The sequence below is a fragment of the Lithobates pipiens genome, unplaced genomic scaffold (genome assembly GCF_037356315.1).
Source record: "Lithobates pipiens isolate NorthernLeopardFrog02 unplaced genomic scaffold, aLitPip1_a1.2 Scaffold_22, whole genome shotgun sequence".
In the NCBI taxonomy this organism is placed as follows: domain Eukaryota; kingdom Metazoa; phylum Chordata; class Amphibia; order Anura; family Ranidae; genus Lithobates; species Lithobates pipiens.
The window spans coordinates 139,356,973-139,379,460 of NW_027507784.1; the positions used below are offsets into that span (position 1 = coordinate 139,356,973).

At 44.6% G+C, this 22,488-nt stretch overlaps 1 protein-coding gene across 1 annotated transcript in view; it reads left to right on the forward strand.

Moving 5' to 3' along the window:
- Positions 1 to 271: 271 nt before the first annotated feature.
- ACADL (acyl-CoA dehydrogenase long chain) overlaps positions 272 to 22,488 on the forward strand; it is a 58,732-nt gene continuing 36,515 nt past the window's right edge. The window contains exons 1-2 of the mRNA XM_077448358.1: positions 272 to 437; positions 8,385 to 8,555. Coding sequence (XP_077304484.1) covers positions 343 to 437; positions 8,385 to 8,555 — 266 coding nt within the window. The 5' untranslated portion in view covers positions 272 to 342. The remainder of the gene's footprint in view (positions 438 to 8,384; positions 8,556 to 22,488) is intronic.

The window sequence follows — 22,488 nt, forward strand, 5'->3', positions numbered from 1 at the left end:
ACCCGGAGTGCTAAATGTCTGTGGGTTAGGGGCGCAAATTACTTGTCTTGCCTTGGATGCTGACAATCCACACTACAAAATAATTTTATCAAGGGGTCACAGCACTAGGAGGATTGAGAAGCACTGATCTATGGTGGATCAGAAACTAATCCCCATCAGCTTCTAGGAGTCACTTGGTTACAACAAACATTCCCAGATCAGCCACAAGATGGCGCTGTAACACTCACTCTACTGTGTGAAAGGTCAATAGGAGAGTAGAGCGGACTGGCCCCTCCCTCCTGCTCTTAGTTCCTGTCGGCTTCTCCTACCACAATAGTACACATAGACCTTCAATAGTCAGCAATGGCTGCCCGCTTCGGACTTCTAGGGAGATCACTGCAGAGGCTCAACAGCTCCGCCAGACTTCCCTCCAGAGCCCCGGGCTGTGCTGCCGTGCGGTAAGTGACTAGCAGGACTGAGCGATAGGTAGTGACTGTGTGTGTGCGATGTATATGAGGACTGTGCGATCTGTCCGACGAATCCTCCGAATCTCATCATCTGCAGAGCGATCCATTCACAATCCCCTGTATACATTACACCGGACTCTCACTGTTCTCTATGATCGGGCAAAGTCACATTGTGTGTACCCAGCTTCACCTTTACCCCACTTCCCTGCCCGCCCCGCCCACCACTCACTAACCCCGCCCACTACATTGCAATACACTCCTCATACTATATTCATACAGTTATTACTATATAAAATCACATCATAGATTAAACAAATCTATATATAAAAAATCACCCCCCCCCCCCCCCCCCCCTGTAATTTTAACTGCCTAGACATCTAATCATAGATTAGATTAATCATTGTGTGTGTATATGTATGTATGTGTGTGTGTGTGTGTGTGTGTGTGTGTGTGTGTGTGTGTGTGTGTATATATATATATATATATATATATATATATATATATATATATATATATATATATATATATATATATATATATATATGTGTGTGTGTGTGTGTGTGTGTGTGTGTGTGTGTGTGTGTGTGTGTGTATATATATATATATATATATATATATATATATATATATATATATATATATATATATATATAAACACATACATAATATAGTGTGTGTGTTATTATTGCAGTCACTGACACCATAATTACATAGTAAGGTTGAATAAAGACACTAGTCCATCCAGTTCAACGTGAGTGTCTACAATTATCCCTATCCCTGTACATTGCACACTCACATCGGTCCCTACCCTCAAGGAGCCCACGATCCAAGGTCCCCATTCATATACTAGGGCCAATTTTGGACAGAAGCCAATTAACCTACCAGCATGTCTTTGAAGTGTGTGTGTATATGTATATAATATATTTTCACTCACCAGCCACTTTATTAGGTACACCTTGCTAGCCCCGAGTTGAACCCCCTCTTTTGCCGTCAGAACCGCCTTCATTCTTTGGCATATTTTTTTATATAAGAGACGAACCATAAAGGAAAGCATCAAACTTTCCAATATCATTGCCGCCAACATCCCAAAACGTGTAAATGGAAAGATCCCATAACAAGGAGATCGCAGTACCCCCCGATACAGCGGGACTTTTAAGGCAGACCAAAATATAAGTAAAAAATATATTACAAATTTATTCACAAAAATGATACACAAAATCGTTTTACAGAACAGTATAAAAATCCATACATATATCAATGCGTGGAATCGTACATATAAATATATAGTCTGCACAACATCAAAGGTTTCATATGTGGTTTTATAATGTGAACTCCACAACAACTGACATGAGAGGGAGATCACGGCTCCTCCTGCAGAAGACATCCATCAGAGCTGGAAAGCGTCTGCGAGTCACGTGACCGGCCTGAAAACAGCTCAAATTAGGTATTTAGAACTCTTGTTTTTGAAAACTACTGACATAGTGTGCTATGCCAGCCTCTAATAGAGGTGCTGGCATAGTCTCATATAAAAGGGGTTAATAAGCTCTTTAAGTGCATCAAGATCCTTCTTTTTTTTTTTTTTTTTTTTTTGTGAAGCTGTCAGACAGCACATACAATGCACGCAGTGAATATTTTAATATGGGATTTCCCTTTTTTATATGTCCAGTATAGTGGATCCCATCACCTCCTTCAAAGATATCCACTCCTTTCCTTCTAACTCCAGGGGAACGAGCTCAGGAAGCCCTACACTTTTTTTTTTTTGCATCCATAGTCAGTTTGCATATCTTTTCTTCTCCAACAGAAGCAGAACAATACATTTTTTTGGCAAATGTGAAGTTTCCTCTTAGTACATTTACTTACCATCAATTTCCATTAGCTTCTTATATTAGAGTGACCATGTGATGTCTAGTGCTGGCACACTGCCATAGGGAATGAGCAGGCCTGACCTGGCTCCCTTCGTCAGTGACCTTGGGAATGCCCTATATTGGATTTCACCTCCTATTCTACCTACTATGATTATTATAGTAGGTCTAAAGCCCCAATGGGTTTTTTTTTTCTTTTGTGTATATAAGTAATGGAGTGCTAGAACTCTCTCCGTGTGTCTATAGCTGTCTGTCTTCAGCAGCAAGATTCCTTTTTTTTTTTGCCTGGTGACTGTTGCCACCTTGACAGAATCCAACATTTTACAGTTGTCATTGGAATACGGGTGAAATCCTCCAATGGTGATGCCTGTTCCTGTGACAATGGTCTTAGCCCTTGTTCACATTGACTGCGGCTTTGAAATTGTGCGACTTCATCTGAAATAGCACATTTTTAAAGCCGTATGTCAGTGTGACTTGGAAGACATCTGTGCGGCTTCATGCACAGATGTCTATGCAAGTCGCACCCGAAATCACCAAAAGTAGTACACAAATTTACTTTTTCGAATCGATGCAGCACCACAGTCGATCGCCAGCAATAGGGTTGCGACTTGGCATGCAATTCGACCTGTCAAATTGCATGACAAGTTTCTCCAATGTGAACACGGGCTTTGGATCTGTGTTTGATAGGCTAATGAAGTGACCAGTTTAAAGCTGAACAGAAATTCCCCTCTTGCCTAAATGCTCCTTCTGTCTAGGGCAATGATGGCGAACCTTGCCAACCCAGATGTATTGGAACCACATTTCCCATGATGCTCAACTACACTGCAGAATGCATGAGCATTATGGGATATGTAATTCTAAAACATCTGGGGTGCCAAGGTTTGCCATCACTGGTCTAGGGTATTGGGGAAGGGGCTGTATTACTTGCCCTGTTCCAGCAGGACCCAGCTTGCTGAAGCATAAAATAAAGTCTTTTTCCTTCTTTCCACACACCTAGACATTACAAGTATTTATCCCTTTCGGTGCCAGGTGGAGGAGATGGGCCACTGCAAGGGTATTTTTTATTTTATTTCTTTTTTTTTTTAATTTTCCCCAGCTCAGTGCACATCTTCTAAATATTTTTATGCAAATGCTACCACACTACTACTTTTAAATGGTGAAAATAAATATTACCAAAGACAAGGAAGTGTAGCATTGCCCCCTCATACAATATTAAATGTGTGACTGGTGTAGAATACCCCCTATGCAAATGTGAATAGTGGTGAAGACTTCCTATACGTTTTAACTCATTACTACTCATTTACCATCTGAATATTAAAGGGGAAAAATACAGTGAACGCTTGATTGGCTGTACTTTTCCTCCTGTGGATCACCGGAGTGCAGTTCGTTCTGCACTTGTAACCTGTTTTCAGCAGACAGCGGCCTTCAGGCCGAGATCGGCTGACGTCACAGAGCTGGTCCAGGCTGGGGAAAGATCTTGACCATATGATCAGGATTTACCCAGGACCCTGAACAGACACCTGGCTCAGCCTCTCGGCAAACAGCTTGGGATCCCAGATCTTATTGAACCTTTAGATCTCCATAAAGAGGATCTGTCATGCTCTATTGCTATCGCAAGTGAGGTTTACATTCCTTGTGCTAGCAATAAAAGTGTAAACATGAAAAAAGTGGAATAAAAAAAAATCATTTTTTATTTTACATGCCCTCGATTCCATGTGCTCGCGTGCAGTGGTGAACACATATGTAGGTCACGCCCACATATGTAAACGGTGTTCAAACCACACATGAGGTATCACTACGAATGTCAGAGCGAGAGCAATCATTTTTGCACTAGACTTCCTGTAGCGCTAAACAGGTAACCTGTAGAAATGTATACTTAATTATAAGTGTTGGCTATGGAGACTTAAGTACCGCCATTGCACGAGTGTGCGCAATTTTAAAGCATGGCTTGTTGGGTATTTATTTACTCAGTGTAACATCATCTTTTACACAAAAAAAAATAATTGGGATACATATAGAGTTTGTGTGTGTGTGTGTGTGTGTGTGTTTTTTTTTTTTTTTTTTATTATTTTATTTTATATTATTCATTAAAGGATAAGCTCACCTTTCATAACCTGTTACACCCATATTCAGGGTGTAACATGAAGCATGTTATGAATGCACCGGCCCCATGCCAGCATTTTGCTTGTAAACGATTGTCAGAAAAAGAGTCCTTAAGTGGTTAAGAATAAACAAGAACAACTAGTATAGGGTTGCCCAAGTCTAAACACAGTACTTGGAGTGTCAAAAATAGTCTAAAATAAACAAAAATTCACCCAAATGGGGCCATTAAATAGCATATCGCCCTTACTGATTATCACAAGAACGTAGCTTCTGCTGAACATCCAAAAGAGGCCAATGGTTATCCATAATGACGCTGCCAGCTTATTGCCTTTGGCTAATCATTAATAATATAGTGCATTTGGACCATGTCCCTCAAATGTCAAAATGCAACATTAAGATACCAGAGAAATAAAGTAGCAAGCAAATAGTGCAGAGAGTTACTTCAGTATAGTACAGCAAAGCTGGCATACAGATAAAGCCCACACAGCTGCTGAAATGTCACTTCATCTTTAAGATTTTTCTCACATTGTAATGACATCTTGCCTAGTAATTGACATGACCGTCATTGGCCAAACTGAGGCTCCTCTGTATGGGCTGAACCTGAGCACATGAAAGCCGTAAGTAATGTCAAGCAACCAGATCATAAAGGAGCATAGAACAGTGACCGAGCGTAGAGTAACTTGGCAGACCGATGTTCCAGCAAGCTGTTATTCCGCTATACACCGAGGCGCTGCAGCAGGTATAGCGGAATAACACACACTTGTTCCCTCGCCACCACAGCACCCACACACACGCTTGTTCCCTCGCCACCACAGCACCCACACACACGCTTGTTCCCACGCCGCCACTGCAGCACCCACACACACGCTTGTTCCCTCGCCACCACAGCGCACACACGCACGCTTGTTCCCTCGCCACCACAGCGCACACACGCACACTTGTTCCCTCGCCACCACAGCGCACACACGCACACTTGTTCCCTCGCCACCACAGCGCACACACGCACACTTGTTCCCTCGCCACCACAGCGCACACACACACACACTTGTTCCCTCGCCACCACAGCGCACACACACACACACTTGTTCCCTCGCCACCACAGCGCACACACACACTTGTTCCCTCGCCACCACAGCGCACACACACACACACTTGTTCCCTCGCCACCACAGCGCGCACACACACACACTTGTTCCCTCGCCACCACAGCGCGCACACACACACACACACACTTGTTCCCTCGCCACCACAGCGCGCGCACACACACACACTTGTTCCCTCGCCACCACAGCGCGCGCACACACACACACTTGTTCCCTCGCCACCACAGCGCGCACACACACACACTTGTTCCCTCGCCACCACAGCACACACACACACTTGTTCCCTCGCCACCACAGCGCACACACACACTTGTTCCCTCGCCACCACAGCGCACACACACACTTGTTCCCTCGCCACCACAGCGCGCACACACACACACACACACTTGTTCCCTCGCCACCACAGCGCGCACACACACACACACACACTTGTTCCCTCGCCACCACAGCGCGCACACACACACACTTGTTCCCTCGCCACCACAGCGCGCACACACACACACTTGTTCCCTCGCCACCACAGCGCGCACACACACACACACACTTGTTCCCTCGCCACCACAGCGCGCACACACACACACACACTTGTTCCCTCGCCACCACAGCGCGCACACACACACACACACTTGTTCCCTCGCCACCACAGCGCGCACACACACACACACACTTGTTCCCTCGCCACCACAGCGCGCACACACACACACACACTTGTTCCCTCGCCACCACAGCGCGCACACACACACACACACTTGTTCCCTCGCCACCACAGCGCGCACACACACACACACACACTTGTTCCCTCGCCACCACAGCGCGCACACACACACACACACACTTGTTCCCTCGCCACCACAGCGCGCGCGCACACACACACACTTGTTCCCTCGCCACCACAGCGCGCACACACACACACTTGTTCCCTCGCCACCACAGCGCGTGCACACACACACACACACACACTTGTTCCCTCGCCACCACAGCGCACACACACACTTGTTCCCTCGCCACCACAGCGCACACACACACTTGTTCCCTCGCCACCACAGCGCACACACACACTTGTTCCCTCGCCACCACAGCGCACACACACACTTGTTCCCTCGCCACCACAGCGCACACACACACTTGTTCCCTCGCCACCACAGCGCACACACACACTTGTTCCCTCGCCACCACAGCGCACACACACACTTGTTCCCTCGCCACCACAGCGCACACACACACTTGTTCCCTCGCCACCACAGCGCACACACACACTTGTTCCCTCGCCACCACAGCGCGCACACACACACACACACACTTGTTCCCTCGCCACCACAGCGCGCACACACACACACTTGTTCCCTCGCCACCACAGCGCGCACACACACACACACACTTGTTCCCTCGCCACCACAGCGCGCACACACACACACACACACTTGTTCCCTCGCCACCACAGCGCGCACACACACACACACACTTGTTCCCTCGCCACCACAGCGCGCACACACTTGTTCCCTCGCCACCACAGCGCGCACACACACACACACTTGTTCCCTCGCCACCACAGCGCGCACACACACACACACTTGTTCCCTCGCCACCACAGCGCGCACACACACACACACACACACACACTTGTTCCCTCGCCACCACAGCGCGCGCACACACACACACTTGTTCCCTCGCCACCACAGCGCGCACACACACACACTTGTTCCCTCGCCACCACAGCGCGCACACACACACACACACACACACACACTTGTTCCCTCGCCACCACAGCGCACACACACACACTTGTTCCCTCGCCACCACAGCGCACACACACACTTGTTCCCTCGCCACCACAGCGCACACACACACTTGTTCCCTCGCCACCACAGCGCACACACACACTTGTTCCCTCGCCACCACAGCGCACACACACACTTGTTCCCTCGCCACCACAGCGCGCACACACACACACACACACACTTGTTCCCTCGCCACCACAGCGCACACACACACACACACACACACACACACACTTGTTCCCTCGCCACCACAGCGCACACACACACACACACACACACACACACACTTGTTCCCTCGCCACCACAGCGCACACACACACACACACACACACACACACACACACTTGTTCCCTCGCCACCACAGCGCACACACACACACACACACACACACACACACACACACACTTGTTCCCTCGCCACCACAGCGCACACACACACACACACACACACACACACACACACACACTTGTTCCCTCGCCACCACAGCGCACACACACACACACACACACACTTGTTCCCTCGCCACCACAGCGCACACACACACACACACACACACACACACTTGTTCCCTCGCCACCACAGCGCACACACACACACACACTTGTTCCCTCGCCACCACAGCGCACACACACACACACACTTGTTCCCTCGCCACCACAGCGCACACACACACACACACACACACTTGTTCCCTCGCCACCACAGCGCACACACACACACACACACACACACACACTTGTTCCCTCGCCACCACAGCGCACACACACACACACACACACACACTTGTTCCCTCGCCACCACAGCGCACACACACACACACACACACACACACTTGTTCCCTCGCCACCACAGCACACACACACACACACACACACACACACTTGTTCCCTCGCCACCACAGCACACACATGCTTTTCCACTCGCCACCACAACACTGATGCACACTTCTGTATTTTTACCATTCAGAAAACAGACTCATCTTTGTTGGTTATATTTAAACTTTGTTTATGCAGCTGGTCTTTTGGTGATAGGAATTTTACTTGCAACAAATGCAAAAAAAAACATTATTATTTTTTATTTTTTATTCTGTAGATGCCAGCACACCCAGATCAGTGACAATGAGGAAAAGCTACGACCAGAGACATCCCAAACTAGGAGCTTAATGGATATTGGCACCAGACGTGTCTTCAGTGCTGATCATGACATTTTCAGAGAGAGCGTTAGAAGATTTTTCCAGCAGGAGGTGGTGCCCCATCATGCAGAGTGAGTTATGTCTGTGTTCAGGGGGATATGGGAATTTGAATTACATGTTTCTGTGGACATGATTGGGTCTATTTTATTTTGTATTTTCATTGATTGCTAAGTGTATAGAATGCATTAGGTTAAGTGAGTGTCTACAGTAAAGAAGAGCCTGGGTACTGGGTTTGGATGGGAGGAAGGATCGGTGGCAATGATTGTTGTGGATGAGACTTCTGGAACACAGATGTCCAACCTATCGGTGAGTACCCCAAAAAAGAATTTTTGGTCTACCATGCTGTCAGATATAATATTAGATTGCTAAGATTCTCACCAAAATTTCTGTGTTCTGGATGCGTTTACGAAGCAATCCCATACATTTTTTTTTCTTTATCTCAGTTAAGGACGGGTGCGTTTTTAATGTGTTTTTGCTGCGTTCCATACAGAAACAAACGCAGAATATTCTACTTTTATTGACTGCACTGGAACGCTCTACGTTGGTTTGAACCAGGGCCATTGGAATACATGGAAAACGCAGTGTGGGGTGTTTTTTTTTTTTTTACATGATCTTTATTGCCATCCTGGTCTTAGTTTGTAGGGTTATTTAAAGCAGAAGCTGCGAGCCAGGCCCTCTCGTCCAACATCAGTGCCTGACCTCACAAATGCGCTTTTGAAAGAATGGTCAAACATTTCCATAGACACTCCTGAACCTTGCGGACGGCCTTCCCAGATGAGTTGAAGCTGTTATAGCTGCAAAGAGTGGGCCAACTTAATATTGAACCCTACGAATGAAGACTAGGGTGCCATTAAAGGCCATGTGACAGGTGTCACAATACTTTTGGCAATATAGCATATCTTGACTGCTGTTATCCATTAAAATGTCTGGCATTTGGTGCCCAGATATAAGAGAGGCTGAGCGCCAGAGATAAACAGATTGATTTTTAAATTGCCAAATTGCAAATCTTTGGATTCAAATAAACATGTATGTTTTAATGACAGTATTGGCATATGAAGCATTTGCTGGGTAGCACTTGAACTAGGGAGTGGGTGAAGCGCTAAAGTACTTCTACAAATATCAGTAATGATGGGCTGTTGCGATATATTTTTAGTAAGACAGAATTAGGTAAACGCGAAGATGATCTAAAATAAGAGCAAAGAAGTGATTAAACGACAAATGGATAAACCTAGTAGTGTGCAGACCAGAAAAGAATGACAAGCCGTATGAGACGATAGCTAATGAAATCAAGCAAGAGATAAAAGTAAATTCAGTAAGGAAGAATTGGGAGAAATCAGATAATAACCAATATGAAGCTAAGAAAGGAATGCAAATTACAAATCCGAGTACAGTAAAACCTTGGATTGCGAGCGTAATTCCTTCCAGAAACATGCTTGTAATCCAAAGCACTTGTATATCAAAACAAATTTTCCCCATAAGAAATAATGGAAACTCAAATGATTTGTTCCACAACCGTTTATTCATAGATCTTTCAGTTTATAGTCCATATAAAAAGATTCTAGCAATGTGACCAGGTTGTGCAACCATAAAATGTCCATCCACAAATGGAAGCCTCCACAAGGGGATTAGAAGCAACATCCAGCAGGAGCTACAGAGTATTAATAAGGAGAGGCGTCTCTAATTGTAGCAATGTGTTGCTAAATGTTGTATCTTCATTAAATGTATCCGTATTGCCACACTTAGACCAACCTTTTTCAACACAGAGGAACCCTTGAAATAGTTCTCCGTTCTCAGGGGAACCCCTGCAAAAAATGAGAAATCTACAACTCATGATACATTAGGGTTATGGTCAGTGGGAAGAATGGTCCTTACACTTGTGGTCACTGGAAAGAATTGCCTCCTTACAGAGAGCTAAAAAGATCAATGGCGTCGGTGGGAACTTATCTGAGAGGCAGAAATTGCCCAATCCTGAAGGAACCCCTTGCAACCTCTGGAGGAACCCTGGTTGAGAATCGCTGACTTAGAGGTGCCTCTCTTCTCTTTTATACTCGGGTGTGACATGACGTTACTTGTATATCAATAAATCACTTATATATCAAGTCAAAATGTTTTTTTTTTAAATGTTCCTTGTCTTGCAAAACACTCTCAAACCAAGTTACTCTCATACCAAGGTTTTGCTGTACAAGCAAGTAGATGTATTAAGTTACAAAGGAGCAATTAAAAGCAGAACTTGTTTTTTGATTTTGAATGGAGTAAGGGAGAGTCATACCCCGTTTCAGATTATTTTTTGGCCTTCTGTATCTTATTGGGGAGATTTCCCTTTATTTCCTGTGCCATAGCCAAATCAGGAAGTGAGGGGGAATCCTTCTAAAGTGAGATCCTGTCTAGTTGTCACCAGGGTCTCCACTGAAAGATGTCCCCTCCTATTCCTGTTTTGAACGGAACCAAAAATGCAGGGTTTTCTTTTAGTTTCGGTGATGAAGGCAAATATGACAAATAGAGTCCATCCATAGCCTGAACATTAGTTTGTAGTAAACTGGCTCATTAAAGTTTTAAATGAAATTCTATCCAAGCTTTTTTTTATAAAAGTCCCTCTCCTCAGTGGAAATGGAGAGCTTAGATCAGCTATGGTAGCAGCTGGAAGACTCGTCGACAACCCACATTTAGTATTCTTTGTTGAGCATGCTTCTCCCAAGCACTAGTCGGCTGCATAGACTTCTATGGTTGCCTGTGCATAAGCTAATGAATGGACCGATGCCAGCGAATCCCTCCAACTGCATACTTTAAGCCTGAAGGGTCTCTTATTTTGCTGAACCAGAACCCCCAGTACTGTCATTGTGTGGGTTCATCAGTACAGGCAGCTGGTTCGGGCCTACATGTGAATGGCCACGGGAGTGACTTTACTACTCTATACTGTAGTGAGTGGACAGTCACCTAGAGCCTACCGTGTGTGTGTGTGTGTGTGTGTGTGTGTGTGTGTGTGTGTGTGTGTGTGTGTGTGGTGGGGCTTTTATAATTGGTTAAAGTACACAGTGAATCTGTCAAGATTATATTTTTGCATACATTGGATAAAAATCGCTGCTCTATGTTGGCAGTAGTGTTGCTTGTATGATTATCAACAAGAGGCATTGGATATGTTTCAATGCTTTAACAGAGGCTGTACCAAATCTGTTTTCCCAAGTGTTCTTCCAGGACAGCCCTTGAGAGATGGAGCTCCTCCCATCGACACAGGAAACACATTGCCACAGTTCAAAAGGCGGTCCCTCAGGTCCCTGGTCAGTCATTTGTGTTTCCTCCATCGGAGGAACATGTTGCCAGGAACCTGGAGGCCCCTCTCAGGGGCTGCCTGAGAACCTGCAAGCCTAAGGGACCGGGTCCTGGTTTATGGCTGCAGTTTGGGTCCATACCTTTTTTCTTTGGCTCGGGTACCGTCCAGCTGAACCGGAGCAGACCCGTTACCCTCCTCCTTCCAGTGCCGAGGTGGCCAGGGGCAGAATGACGCCGGTTTCCCCCAGGAGTGGTGAGTGGAACCTTCCATCTTCCCTCCTCGTTGCAGGGGGTCGGAGACGCCGAGCGTTCACTTCCGGCGGAACCGCGTCATCACTGCGTGCCGAGACTTCCGGTTCCGGGTCTCTAGGGTACAAGGAGGAGAGGGAGAGCCAGCGCTGTGCCTGTGAAGCCCGACCAGCGTCCAGCTATACCGGATTAGCGGCGGGATTCGGAGCGTCAGAGGGGGACCATGGAGGCTATTCCCCAGGATACTCCGGCGGAGACAGGCACCAGCCAAACCCAGGTAGGCTGCTGGGCATGCTATTACTCTGGTGGAGTGGTGGTGTTTGTAGGCTGGGCCCTGTAGTGCCCCACGGTGGCGGTTTACTCACAGTGAGGTTGTTTGTTAGTGGTGATTCTAAGAGGGACATGGTGCTGACGCTAAGAAATCCTTTGTCTTCTTATTTTCAGGCTAAAGAGATGCCAAGGGAAGTCAAGACAGGCCGCAAAAAGTGCCCTAATTGTGGGAATAGGTTGTCCTCTGGCTCTAACAAAGCCCTATGCAAGCAATGCATTGCAAGCTTGCTTAAATCTGAGGCAGATTCCCCTTTAGCAAAGTTTTTGGGCTCCTTTAAAGAGGAAATGGCGTCGACCTTTAAGTCCCTCCGGGAGTTAATCACTGACGTGGGATCAGCTGCAGCTGCCTCCACGAGTAAAACAACTATAATCTCATCCTCACCATGCCTTACAACACCCAGCTCAGGGGAGCCCCGTATGGTCAGGGAGCCTAGCCCCACGTTGATTAGCCCCGAATCCTCTGACACTGACTCGGGTCAGGAAGAGGATCAAGCAGCATCTAAAGCCTCAAAATATAGATTATCTCTCGAGGAAGTAGATGAGCTAATGGGGGCTATCTATGATACGCTGGAAATTGAGGAGGAAGAAACTCAGTTATCCAGACATGATCAAATGTATGAGGCTCTGGGGAAAAAGAAAGCAAGGGTTTTTCCTATACATAAGGTGCTTTCTGACCTTGTCCTTAAGGAGTGGTCTGAACCAGACAAGAAGGTTTTCGTTCCTAAATCCCTTAAGAGAAGGTTCCCTTTTGATGAGAGCCCAGAGGCGGTCTGGAATAAAAATCCAAAACTAGACGCCCCTCTGTCCAAAATCTCAAAGCAGGCTGATCTGGCCTTTGAGGATATGGGCCACCTGAAAGATCCCATGGACAGGAGAACAGACATTGTCTTAAAGAGGGCCTGGGATGCCTCTATGGCAGGCTTAAAACCAGCTCTAGCCACTTCCTGTGTAGCTAGAAACCTGGAGTTCTGGTTATCGCAACTACAAGAACACTTAAAGGCAGGCACTCCTAGGGGGGAGCTTTTGAAATCCTTCCCTATGCTTTTTAAGGCCACCAGTTTCATCTCTGATGCCTCCACGGACTCCGTTAAATTTACGGCTAAATCTGCAGCACTTTCAGTGGCAGCAAGGAGGTCAGTATGGATGAAAACCTGGGGGGGAGACACGGCGTCTAAAACCCGCCTGTGCAGCGTCCCTTTTACAGGAGACTTAGTCTTCGGGCCTGAATTAGACTCCGCCTTAGAAAGGACGGCGGACAAAAAGAAAACCTTTCCCGCAAAAAAGAAAAATTTTCAAAGAAAAATTTTTCGTCCCTTTTAAGGAACCCTCTAAACCAGAGAAGAGTTCAACCCCCCAAAAAACATTGGTCGGGACATAAAGGGAAAGGAAAAGGGGGCATACTGTTTAGCCGCCCCAATCAGGATCCCAAACCCCAGTGACGTCAGGGTTCCTGTGGGAGGAAGATTAAGCAAATTTCTTCCTCAATGGGAAGAGACAACCTCGAACGAGTTTGTCTTAAATATAATAAAAAGGGGTCATGCGCTGGAATTTCACAGCAACCCTCCTTCCAAGTTTCTGCTGACAAAGCTTCCAAGTCACTCAGAAAAGGCCAGGGCCTTACCTTTACTAATAGGGGAAATGGTAGATCAAGAGGTATTGACACCAGTCCCTATTCAGGAACAAGGGGACGGTTTTTACTCGCACATCTTTGTGGTAAGAAAACCGTCAGGGAGATTCAGACTAATTATGAACCTCCGTCCACTGAATCGCTCCATCCGTTACAAGAGATTTCGGATGGAGTCCATTTATTCCATAAAGAATCTCCTGCAGAAAGAGACATTTATGGCAACCCTGGACCTAAGGGATGCTTATCTGCACATTCCAATAAGGGAGGAATGCCAGAAATTCCTTCGGATGGCAGTGCAGATAGACACAAAGGTTTACCACTTTCAGTGCAGAGCACTTCCCTTCGGTCTATCATCCTCTCCGAGAATCTTTACCAAGGTTCTCGGAGAGGCTTTAGTTCCTCTGAGGCTTCAATCAGTCTCAATTATCCCCTACCTAGACGATCTGCTCCTAACAGCCCACTCAGAGAGTCGTCTTTCTCAGGACCTAGAATTGACTCAACTCAGTCTGAGTCGATTAGGGTGGATTGTCAGTCAGGAGAAATCCAAGACAACCCCAACACAGGAGATCCTGTATCTGGGGTACTGGATCAAGTCTGTAGATCAGAAAATTATACTGCCGGAAGAAAAGATTTTGAATCTGTGGCAGAGAATATCTTTTCTTCAATGCAGCCCCAAGTGTACGGTGAGGGAAGTAATGTCGGTCTTAGGTCTTATGACGGCAGCCATTCCAGCCGTACAATGGGCCAGGTTCCATCAAAGAGAACTTCAGGGTTTTCTGTTAGAACAATTAAAAGGCAGAGATCTGGAGGAGGAGGTATCGATCCCCTCAAGGGTAAAACGCTCCCTCTGGTGGTGGAAGGACAGGGAGAACCTAAACAAAGGGGTTCATTGGGTCCTTCCTATCACTTCAACACTAACAACGGATGCGAGCAGTTGGGGCTGGGGAGCCCACCTAGGCTCAAGCTGGGTCCAGGACAAGTGGACCCCGGAGGAGAAATGTTTCTCTTCCAATTGGAAAGAACTAACAGCAATCCTGAGAGCTGTTCTAGCTTTCCACCCCGCAATACAGGGTCACCATCTACAAGTCCTTTCAGACAATACGACGGCTGTAGCATACATAAACAAACAAGGAGGAACCAGAAGTCCTCGTTTGATGTTGGTAGCCAGACGCATTCTCCAGTGGGCAGAAGCCAATCTGGAATCCATTTCTGCAGTTCACCTGAAAGGGGAGCTGAACAACAAGGCGGACTTCTTGAGTCGACAGAGGATTTCGAACCAAGAATGGTCCTTACACCCAGAGGCATTCAATCTCATAACAACTCACTGGGGAGAACCAGAGGTAGACCTTTTTGCGAGCAAGAAAAATGCAAAGGTTCCCAATTTTTTCTCGCTAAACCCAGGAGATCAACCCCTGGCGGTAGATGCCTTGCAAACTCCATGGACTTTCAGTCTGGCGTATGCATTTCCCCCTCTTCATCTCATTCCGAGGGTCCTAGCAAGATTCCTCAAGGAGAAAACCTGTTTGATTCTAGTAGCACCTTTTTGGCCCAGGAGACCGTGGTTCACAACGTTGCTACAATTGACAGATTGTCCGCCTCTGAGACTTCCCTACAGACAGGACCTCCTGTCACAGGGACCTCTTTACCATCCACAGGTCGCCACACTGAAGCTGTCAGCGTGGTTACTGAGGAGGAAATCTTAAGGAGTAAGGGCTTGTCAGATGAGGTAATTGCGACCTTACTACAGAGTCGCAAACCAGTCACAAGAGCTATTTACAAAAAAGTCTGGAAAAAATTCAATAGCTGGCTGAATAGCCGGGACATAAATACGGCTAATATTCTACAGTTTTTACAGGAAGGTGTAAACAAGGGTTTAACCATAAGTACTATTAAGGTACAGATAGCTGCCTTAAGTGTGTACTTAGATGAACGCTTACAGGAAAATCCTTTTGTCGCTAGATTCTGTAAGGCAGTCACTAGACGCAAGCCAGTCAGAATCACAAAAGTCCCATCCTGGGATTTAGCAGTTGTGCTAAAAGCTTTCTTGGGGTCACCCTTTGAGCCTATCTCAGAGGCCTCCCTAAGGCTTATTACTTTTAAGACAGTTCTCCTGGTGGCAATCACTTCAGCCCGTAGGGTCAGTGAAATCCAAGCACTTTCCATCAGGGAACCATTCCTACAGATCCTAGAAGACAGAGTCATTCTAAAAACAGACCCTGGGTTCTTACCAAAGGTAGCATCTAGCTTCCATAGGTCCCAAGATATTGTCCTCCCTTCATTTTGTCAAAATGCAGCAAATGAGAAAGAGGAACGTTTTCATTTATTGGATGTGAGGAGGTGTATTCTAGAATATCTTAAAATAACAAATCCATTCAGAATCTCAGACTCCCTTTTTGTCCTTTTTTCCGGACAGCGTAGGGGACAGAAAGCTTCAAAAGTAACCATAGCTAGATGGATTAGGCTAGCTATAGCAGAGGGGTATAAGGCCTTGAATAGAGATCCTCCTGAGGGTGTTAAAGCTCACTCCACAAGAGCGTTGTCTGCATCCTGGGCAGAAAGAGCTGGTGCCACCCCGGAGCAGGTATGTAAAGCAGCCACATGGTCAAGCTTTTCCACCTTTACAAGGCATTACCGACTGGACTTAATGTCTAGTCAGGATCAGGCCTTTGGGAGGAAAGTCCTCCAGGCCGTGGTCCCCCCCTAATCTGGTAAGTACTTGGGGATCCTCTCAAGGGCTGTCCTGGAAGAACACTTGGGAAAACTGGAGTTAGTACTTACCGGTAACTCCTTTTCCGGTGGTCTTCCAGGACAGCACGATCCCACCCTTTATTTGATTGTAGTGATGTACTAATGTTATTACCTGTTATGGTTTATATGTTTTTCAGTTCCATCCTTCGGTTCTTGGTGAATGACTGACCAGGGACCTGAGGGACCGCCTTTTGAACTGTGGCAATGTGTTTCCTGTGTCGATGGGAGGAGCTCCATCTCTCAAGGGCTGTCCTGGAAGACCACCGGAAAAGGAGTTACCGGTAAGTACTAACTCCAGTTTTTATATAGAGCAATGAACATCGTCCATAAAACACCACATGATTATCTATTACATGAGCACCAAACGAGGATTAGGAAGAGTAATGAGAGTGCTAAAAAATGTTGTAAAAATAAATAGGTCGCACTTACAAGAAAGTTGCAATATAAAATCATCGGTGTCCCATAACGCTCTCCCTGCTCGCTGTCCTCCGCAGAGCTACATCTCCAATGAGGCGTCTCTGACGTCATCACGTTTGCCTCTTTGGTGGTGTAGCTCTGCAGAGGACAGCGATCAGGGAGAGTGTTATGGGACACCGATGATTTTATATTGCTCTGTATTGCAACTTTCTTGTAAGTGCGATCTATTTATTTTTATTAAATTCTTTATTTAAATACTACACAATGGGAGCTTTTATTATTTATATTCCCCGAGTGGTACCGATCCAGGATTAGCTGTATTGCGGCATAGGTTTTTGGGAGACCGAATTCCCTGGGCTTGCTAAGACCATTCTATTGGTCTTTGGAGATTTGGAGACGGTAAGGAGAATATTTGCTCACTTCCTGGGTGTTTTTTCACTTGGCAAAGGGATTTCATACTCACTGATCTTTGTTGGCAATTCACCTAAGGACTTGTATCTATGGACTGATTTTCACTATACTTTCACTTTTTGGTACTCTGCCTTAGTTTTCACTTTTAGCATTTTTTTCACCAGATATTTTTAGTCCTCACAATGTTTATACTCTCGTGCCCTAAATCCAAAAAATGTATAAACACAGGCGCTTAGTAGGCAGCAGTGGAAATCACAAAAAATCTGCAGCTGCTTAAAATTACTATTCATATGAGTAGTATTCTAAAACTGAAAAACTATTGTACCGTATACCAGAAGAGGCAATCTGTGACCACACAGCCACAGCTTACCACTGGTACACTGGCAAGCAGCGCTATATAACAGTGCACCTTTGCTGTAAATACGTTCAAATCATAAAATGTGTATACATGTGCGAAATGTGTATGACCGTCACATGTATCATACACTGTGCAATCACATACGATATTATTATACAGTCCGGGTGAGGATATTTCAACTCTCCCCTTTATTACTCTTCTCCCAAAATCAAACACAATGTCACTACAGGAGGCACTGCACCGATGTCGCCTGTGTATACAAGCCACAATTCATTCCAGGAGAGTAGAAGCCCCACATTTCAAACGAATAGTCTCTTTAGTGTTGGAACAGATTAATCACCGCCACCGTTCTTCTTATCACACCTCCACACGTGGTTTCCACAAACGGGGGTTCTTAGTGACAGGTGGAAAGACACCCCCTTTTGGTAAAACTCTTACCGGAATGTATAGGTCAAATCAGCGCTTCACATATACACAGCGGGGTCCTCTCTTTACATCATCCTCCCTTAGATCATGGTTGTGTCTGTTACTTCAACCGTCCCAATGATTGTAACGTGAATGGAGAATCAAAAGATATATATATATAGTGTGATACCGTAAAACACTCCGATTTATTTAAATACAACAAAGAATACACTCACAAACAATAATTCAAAATCAGGAAAATTCAGATTATCACCACAGCATAATCCACTGGATCACCTTCCCCCTGGACTGCATCGGGCATACAACTGAATGTGTACCTCTAACCTTCTTGTTATGGTGCGTCCTTGTATCGTTACGCTGACGCGTTTCGTCCGTTAATGGACATCATCTGAGGGTGCCGATACATCTGCTTCCTTCCTATATATACCCTGTGTCATCTAAATAATTTGACACAGCGTATTGGCTCAATTGTGTGGTAATTTCCCGCTTACCTTTTCGGAAAATACAGCGTCGCCATCTTAGTGACATCACTAAACGGCGCCGTGCGTTCACGTGGCAAAACAAAGCGACCGCGCATGCGCCCCTCTTCGGATAAGAGAGCTTGCCCTTCCGCCCACTCTTTAGTATGACTACAGCGCACGCGCGCGCCTCGTACAGCGCCATATTAAGTTGCTAACATTGAGACTGAGGGAGATGTACTTCCGCCCATAGTTCCCATGAGCTCACAACATCCAATACGCATGCGTGTTGGTGATAAAGATACTCATAGCAAACTACGATTTGGCATGGGAATGATACTGCAAATAGCAGCTGTAACCCCCCTCTGTGCAATGCTAACAATGAATTAACACAAAATCAACATTACACTAAATCGAAAACGGCTACATATTTTCACTCCCATCCACATCATATTGCAATGCTGGCGTACTGTATATTCTACCCAAACATTAATAATATTAATAAAATCACTGACAATAGTACTTCTCAGAGTCTCTACGACCCTACATAAAATGTTTACAGTATGGAACATCAACTACTACCAAGTCCAGAATATAGGTCCCATATAAATAAAAATAAAAATGCAGACCGGAAAAATAATGGAATCCAGAAAGCTAGCTAAATGTGTATACGTCTATATGTATATATTAACAAACCCTCCCTAGCTCTTACTAAGTACTTGTGCTAGAACAACCCCTAAAATCCCATTAATTATACTTATAGGAGTATCAGTATAAATGTATAAAATCCTAAGTATATATAAATATTAAACAATTATTTATAGGAAATATATTGGATATTGTATATATAAATATAAAAATGGAAAATCAATATATAATTACGAGAATGATAAAATAAAATAAAATAAAATGAAATGGACAATCCATAGTACATCTAAAAGACCACGTATAAGAACATATGAAAAAAAAACCCCGAAAGTACAAAAGTCTGGTTACTGAATCAATAATTGCTGATAAAACAATTTACGTCTAGTTCAACATTCAATCCTTTTGGCGATAAAGTATTCATAGAGTATATCCATTGTGATTCTCTCTTTGAAATCTCCCTAACCATATTTGAGCCCCTCCAACTTGGTGAAACTTTATCTACTCCCCAAAATTTTAACAAAGAGGAGTCTTGGTTATGGTATTTCTTAAAATGAAGGGAAACATTATGATCTTTATATCCTATTTCTATATTATACTGATGTTCAGATACCCTCTTTTTTAAGGTGCGTTTAGTTCTACCTACATACATGAGATTGCATGGGCATTGTAACACGTACACTACATGTGTCGTGTTACAAGAAATGAATTCCTTAATCGCAAACGTGCGATTATTACCTGATGAAGTGAACTCGGTCAGCCCTCTAATTGGATGTGTTGTCTTAGCACATGTTGAACACCTTCTACAAGCAAAGAAACCATCTTGTTCCCAAAACGGGACTGGGCGTTTAGGAGGATTCAGAACTTTTTTTACTAATTTATCACCCAAGTTAGGAGCTTTCCTATACACGAAAGATGGATTCACTGGCAGAACCTGGTTTAAATTCTTATCAAGATGCAAAATATGCCAGTGATCCTTAAACACTTTCTCTACATCTTTATACTGGTGATGGAAATCTGAAAAGAAACTCCACTCCTGTTTGGATCCCTCTATTTGTGGTTTGTCAATCAGACATTCAGTCCTAGTTAGATTACCCACTTCTAAAATTGTTTTATTAAGCATACCTTCATCATAACCTTTCTCTAGAAAACGATTCTTAATAACCTCTGATTGTACTAAAAAATCTTCATTCTCTGTACAATTTCTGCGTATCCTCATTATTTGCCCCTTGGGGATGTTTCTTAACCATCGGGGATGATGGCCACTCGAGATCGGTAAAAAACTGTTGCGATCAGTCGGTTTAAAATACACCTTTGTTACTAACCTTTGCTCACGCCTCATTATTTCCACATCCAGAAAATGAATAGTGTCTTTACTAAATTCATATTCTAAACGAATATTGTTAGTGTTAGCGTTCAGATGTCTCATAAAATCATGTAATGAGGTCTCTGTGCCTTCCCACACCATGAACAGATCGTCAATGTACCTCTTGTAAAATTTTAAGGAGCTATTCTGATTAGAAAATACTGCCTTATCTTCCCATTCTGCCATGAATAAATTCGCTATGCTCGGCGCAAATTTAGCGCCCATGGCGACACCCCTTTTCTGAGCATAAAAACTTTGATTGTACCAAAAATAACTATGGGATAAGCAGAAATCTAAAGATTGACCCAAAAAAACTTTCTGCTCATGAGGTATATCCTCTCTTTGGCTTAATGCCCAATTAAGGGCTAAAAGAGCATTGTCGTGTTGGATTACACTATAAAGGGAGGAAACATCTGCTGTTACCAAAAAAGTCTCCTGGGTGTCAGCCAGCATTACTTGATCAATTAGTTGTAATAGATTCTTTGTATCTTTCAAATAAGCTCTTGTATTCTGCACGCTTGTTTGCAAGAAACGATCTAAGTATTGGCCTAATCTAGCCGTTACTGAATCAATACAATTCACTATTGGTCTTGCAGGAGGTACTGTAGAATCCTTATGAATTTTTGGCAATGTATAAATGATGGGTACTTTGCAAAAACTAGGAACTAAATAACGACTCTCTTTCTTGTTTAAAATTTTGTTTCTAGAGCCTATAGAAACCAGTTTCTCTAGATTCCGATGATGTGCTGTTGTCGGATCGCCACTCAGTTTGACATAAGTGTCCTTATCGGCTAACATGGTTTGTAGTTGGTCCTCATAAAATAATTTATCTAAAATTACCACTCCTCCACCTTTATCTGCTGGTCTCACTATAATCTCTTTCTTCTCTTCCAGTGATTTAATCCCGTCCCTAATATAAAATGGATTAATATTTTTCTTGGGTACTATAGCTTCCAGATCCCTAATCACTACATTTTTGAAAACCTCTATGTGGTGGTTAGTGGAACTGGCAGGATTGAACAGTGATCGATTTTTCAGACCACTGTCCAACCCTATCACACCACCCTCACTTTTATTTTCTTGTACGCGATTCATATTTAAAAAATATTTTTTCATATTGACCTTCCGTATGTACTTATGAATGTCCATATACACATTAAATTTATTGATGGGCTTTTTAGGGGCACATTTAAGACCTAATTGTAAGATATTAGATTCTTGCACATTTAATGTTACCTTACTCAAATTGTAGATTCCGGTTGGTCGTGATCCCTTCTTCTTTTTTTGTTGAATTCGTTTGCCTGCTCTACATCCCCTTCTTTTAAACTGGGAGGGGGTAATATTTTTACTGGTGTCTTTTTTCGGGGTGTTGATTGCCATATTCCCGCTCTTTGGGATAAATTTGGGGGGATCACTGGTTGCAATGAATCCACCTGATTCTGTGTTGGATTGCTCCAACCTTGATACCCCGGTGGAAACCAGGGTCTTTGGATGTAATTGTTCCTTCCTCTTTGGCCCCTTCCTCGCGGTTTCCATCTCCCTCTCCCTAAAAAAGGACGGGGGGAACTATGATAATGACCACCAATATCTCTCAGAGCATCAAACCGATTATTCGTCGGAATGTTATGATGTTGTTGAGGAGCTATATAAATATCATTTGCCTGACCCCAGGTATCATTTCTTTTGAAGCCATTTCCTCTCT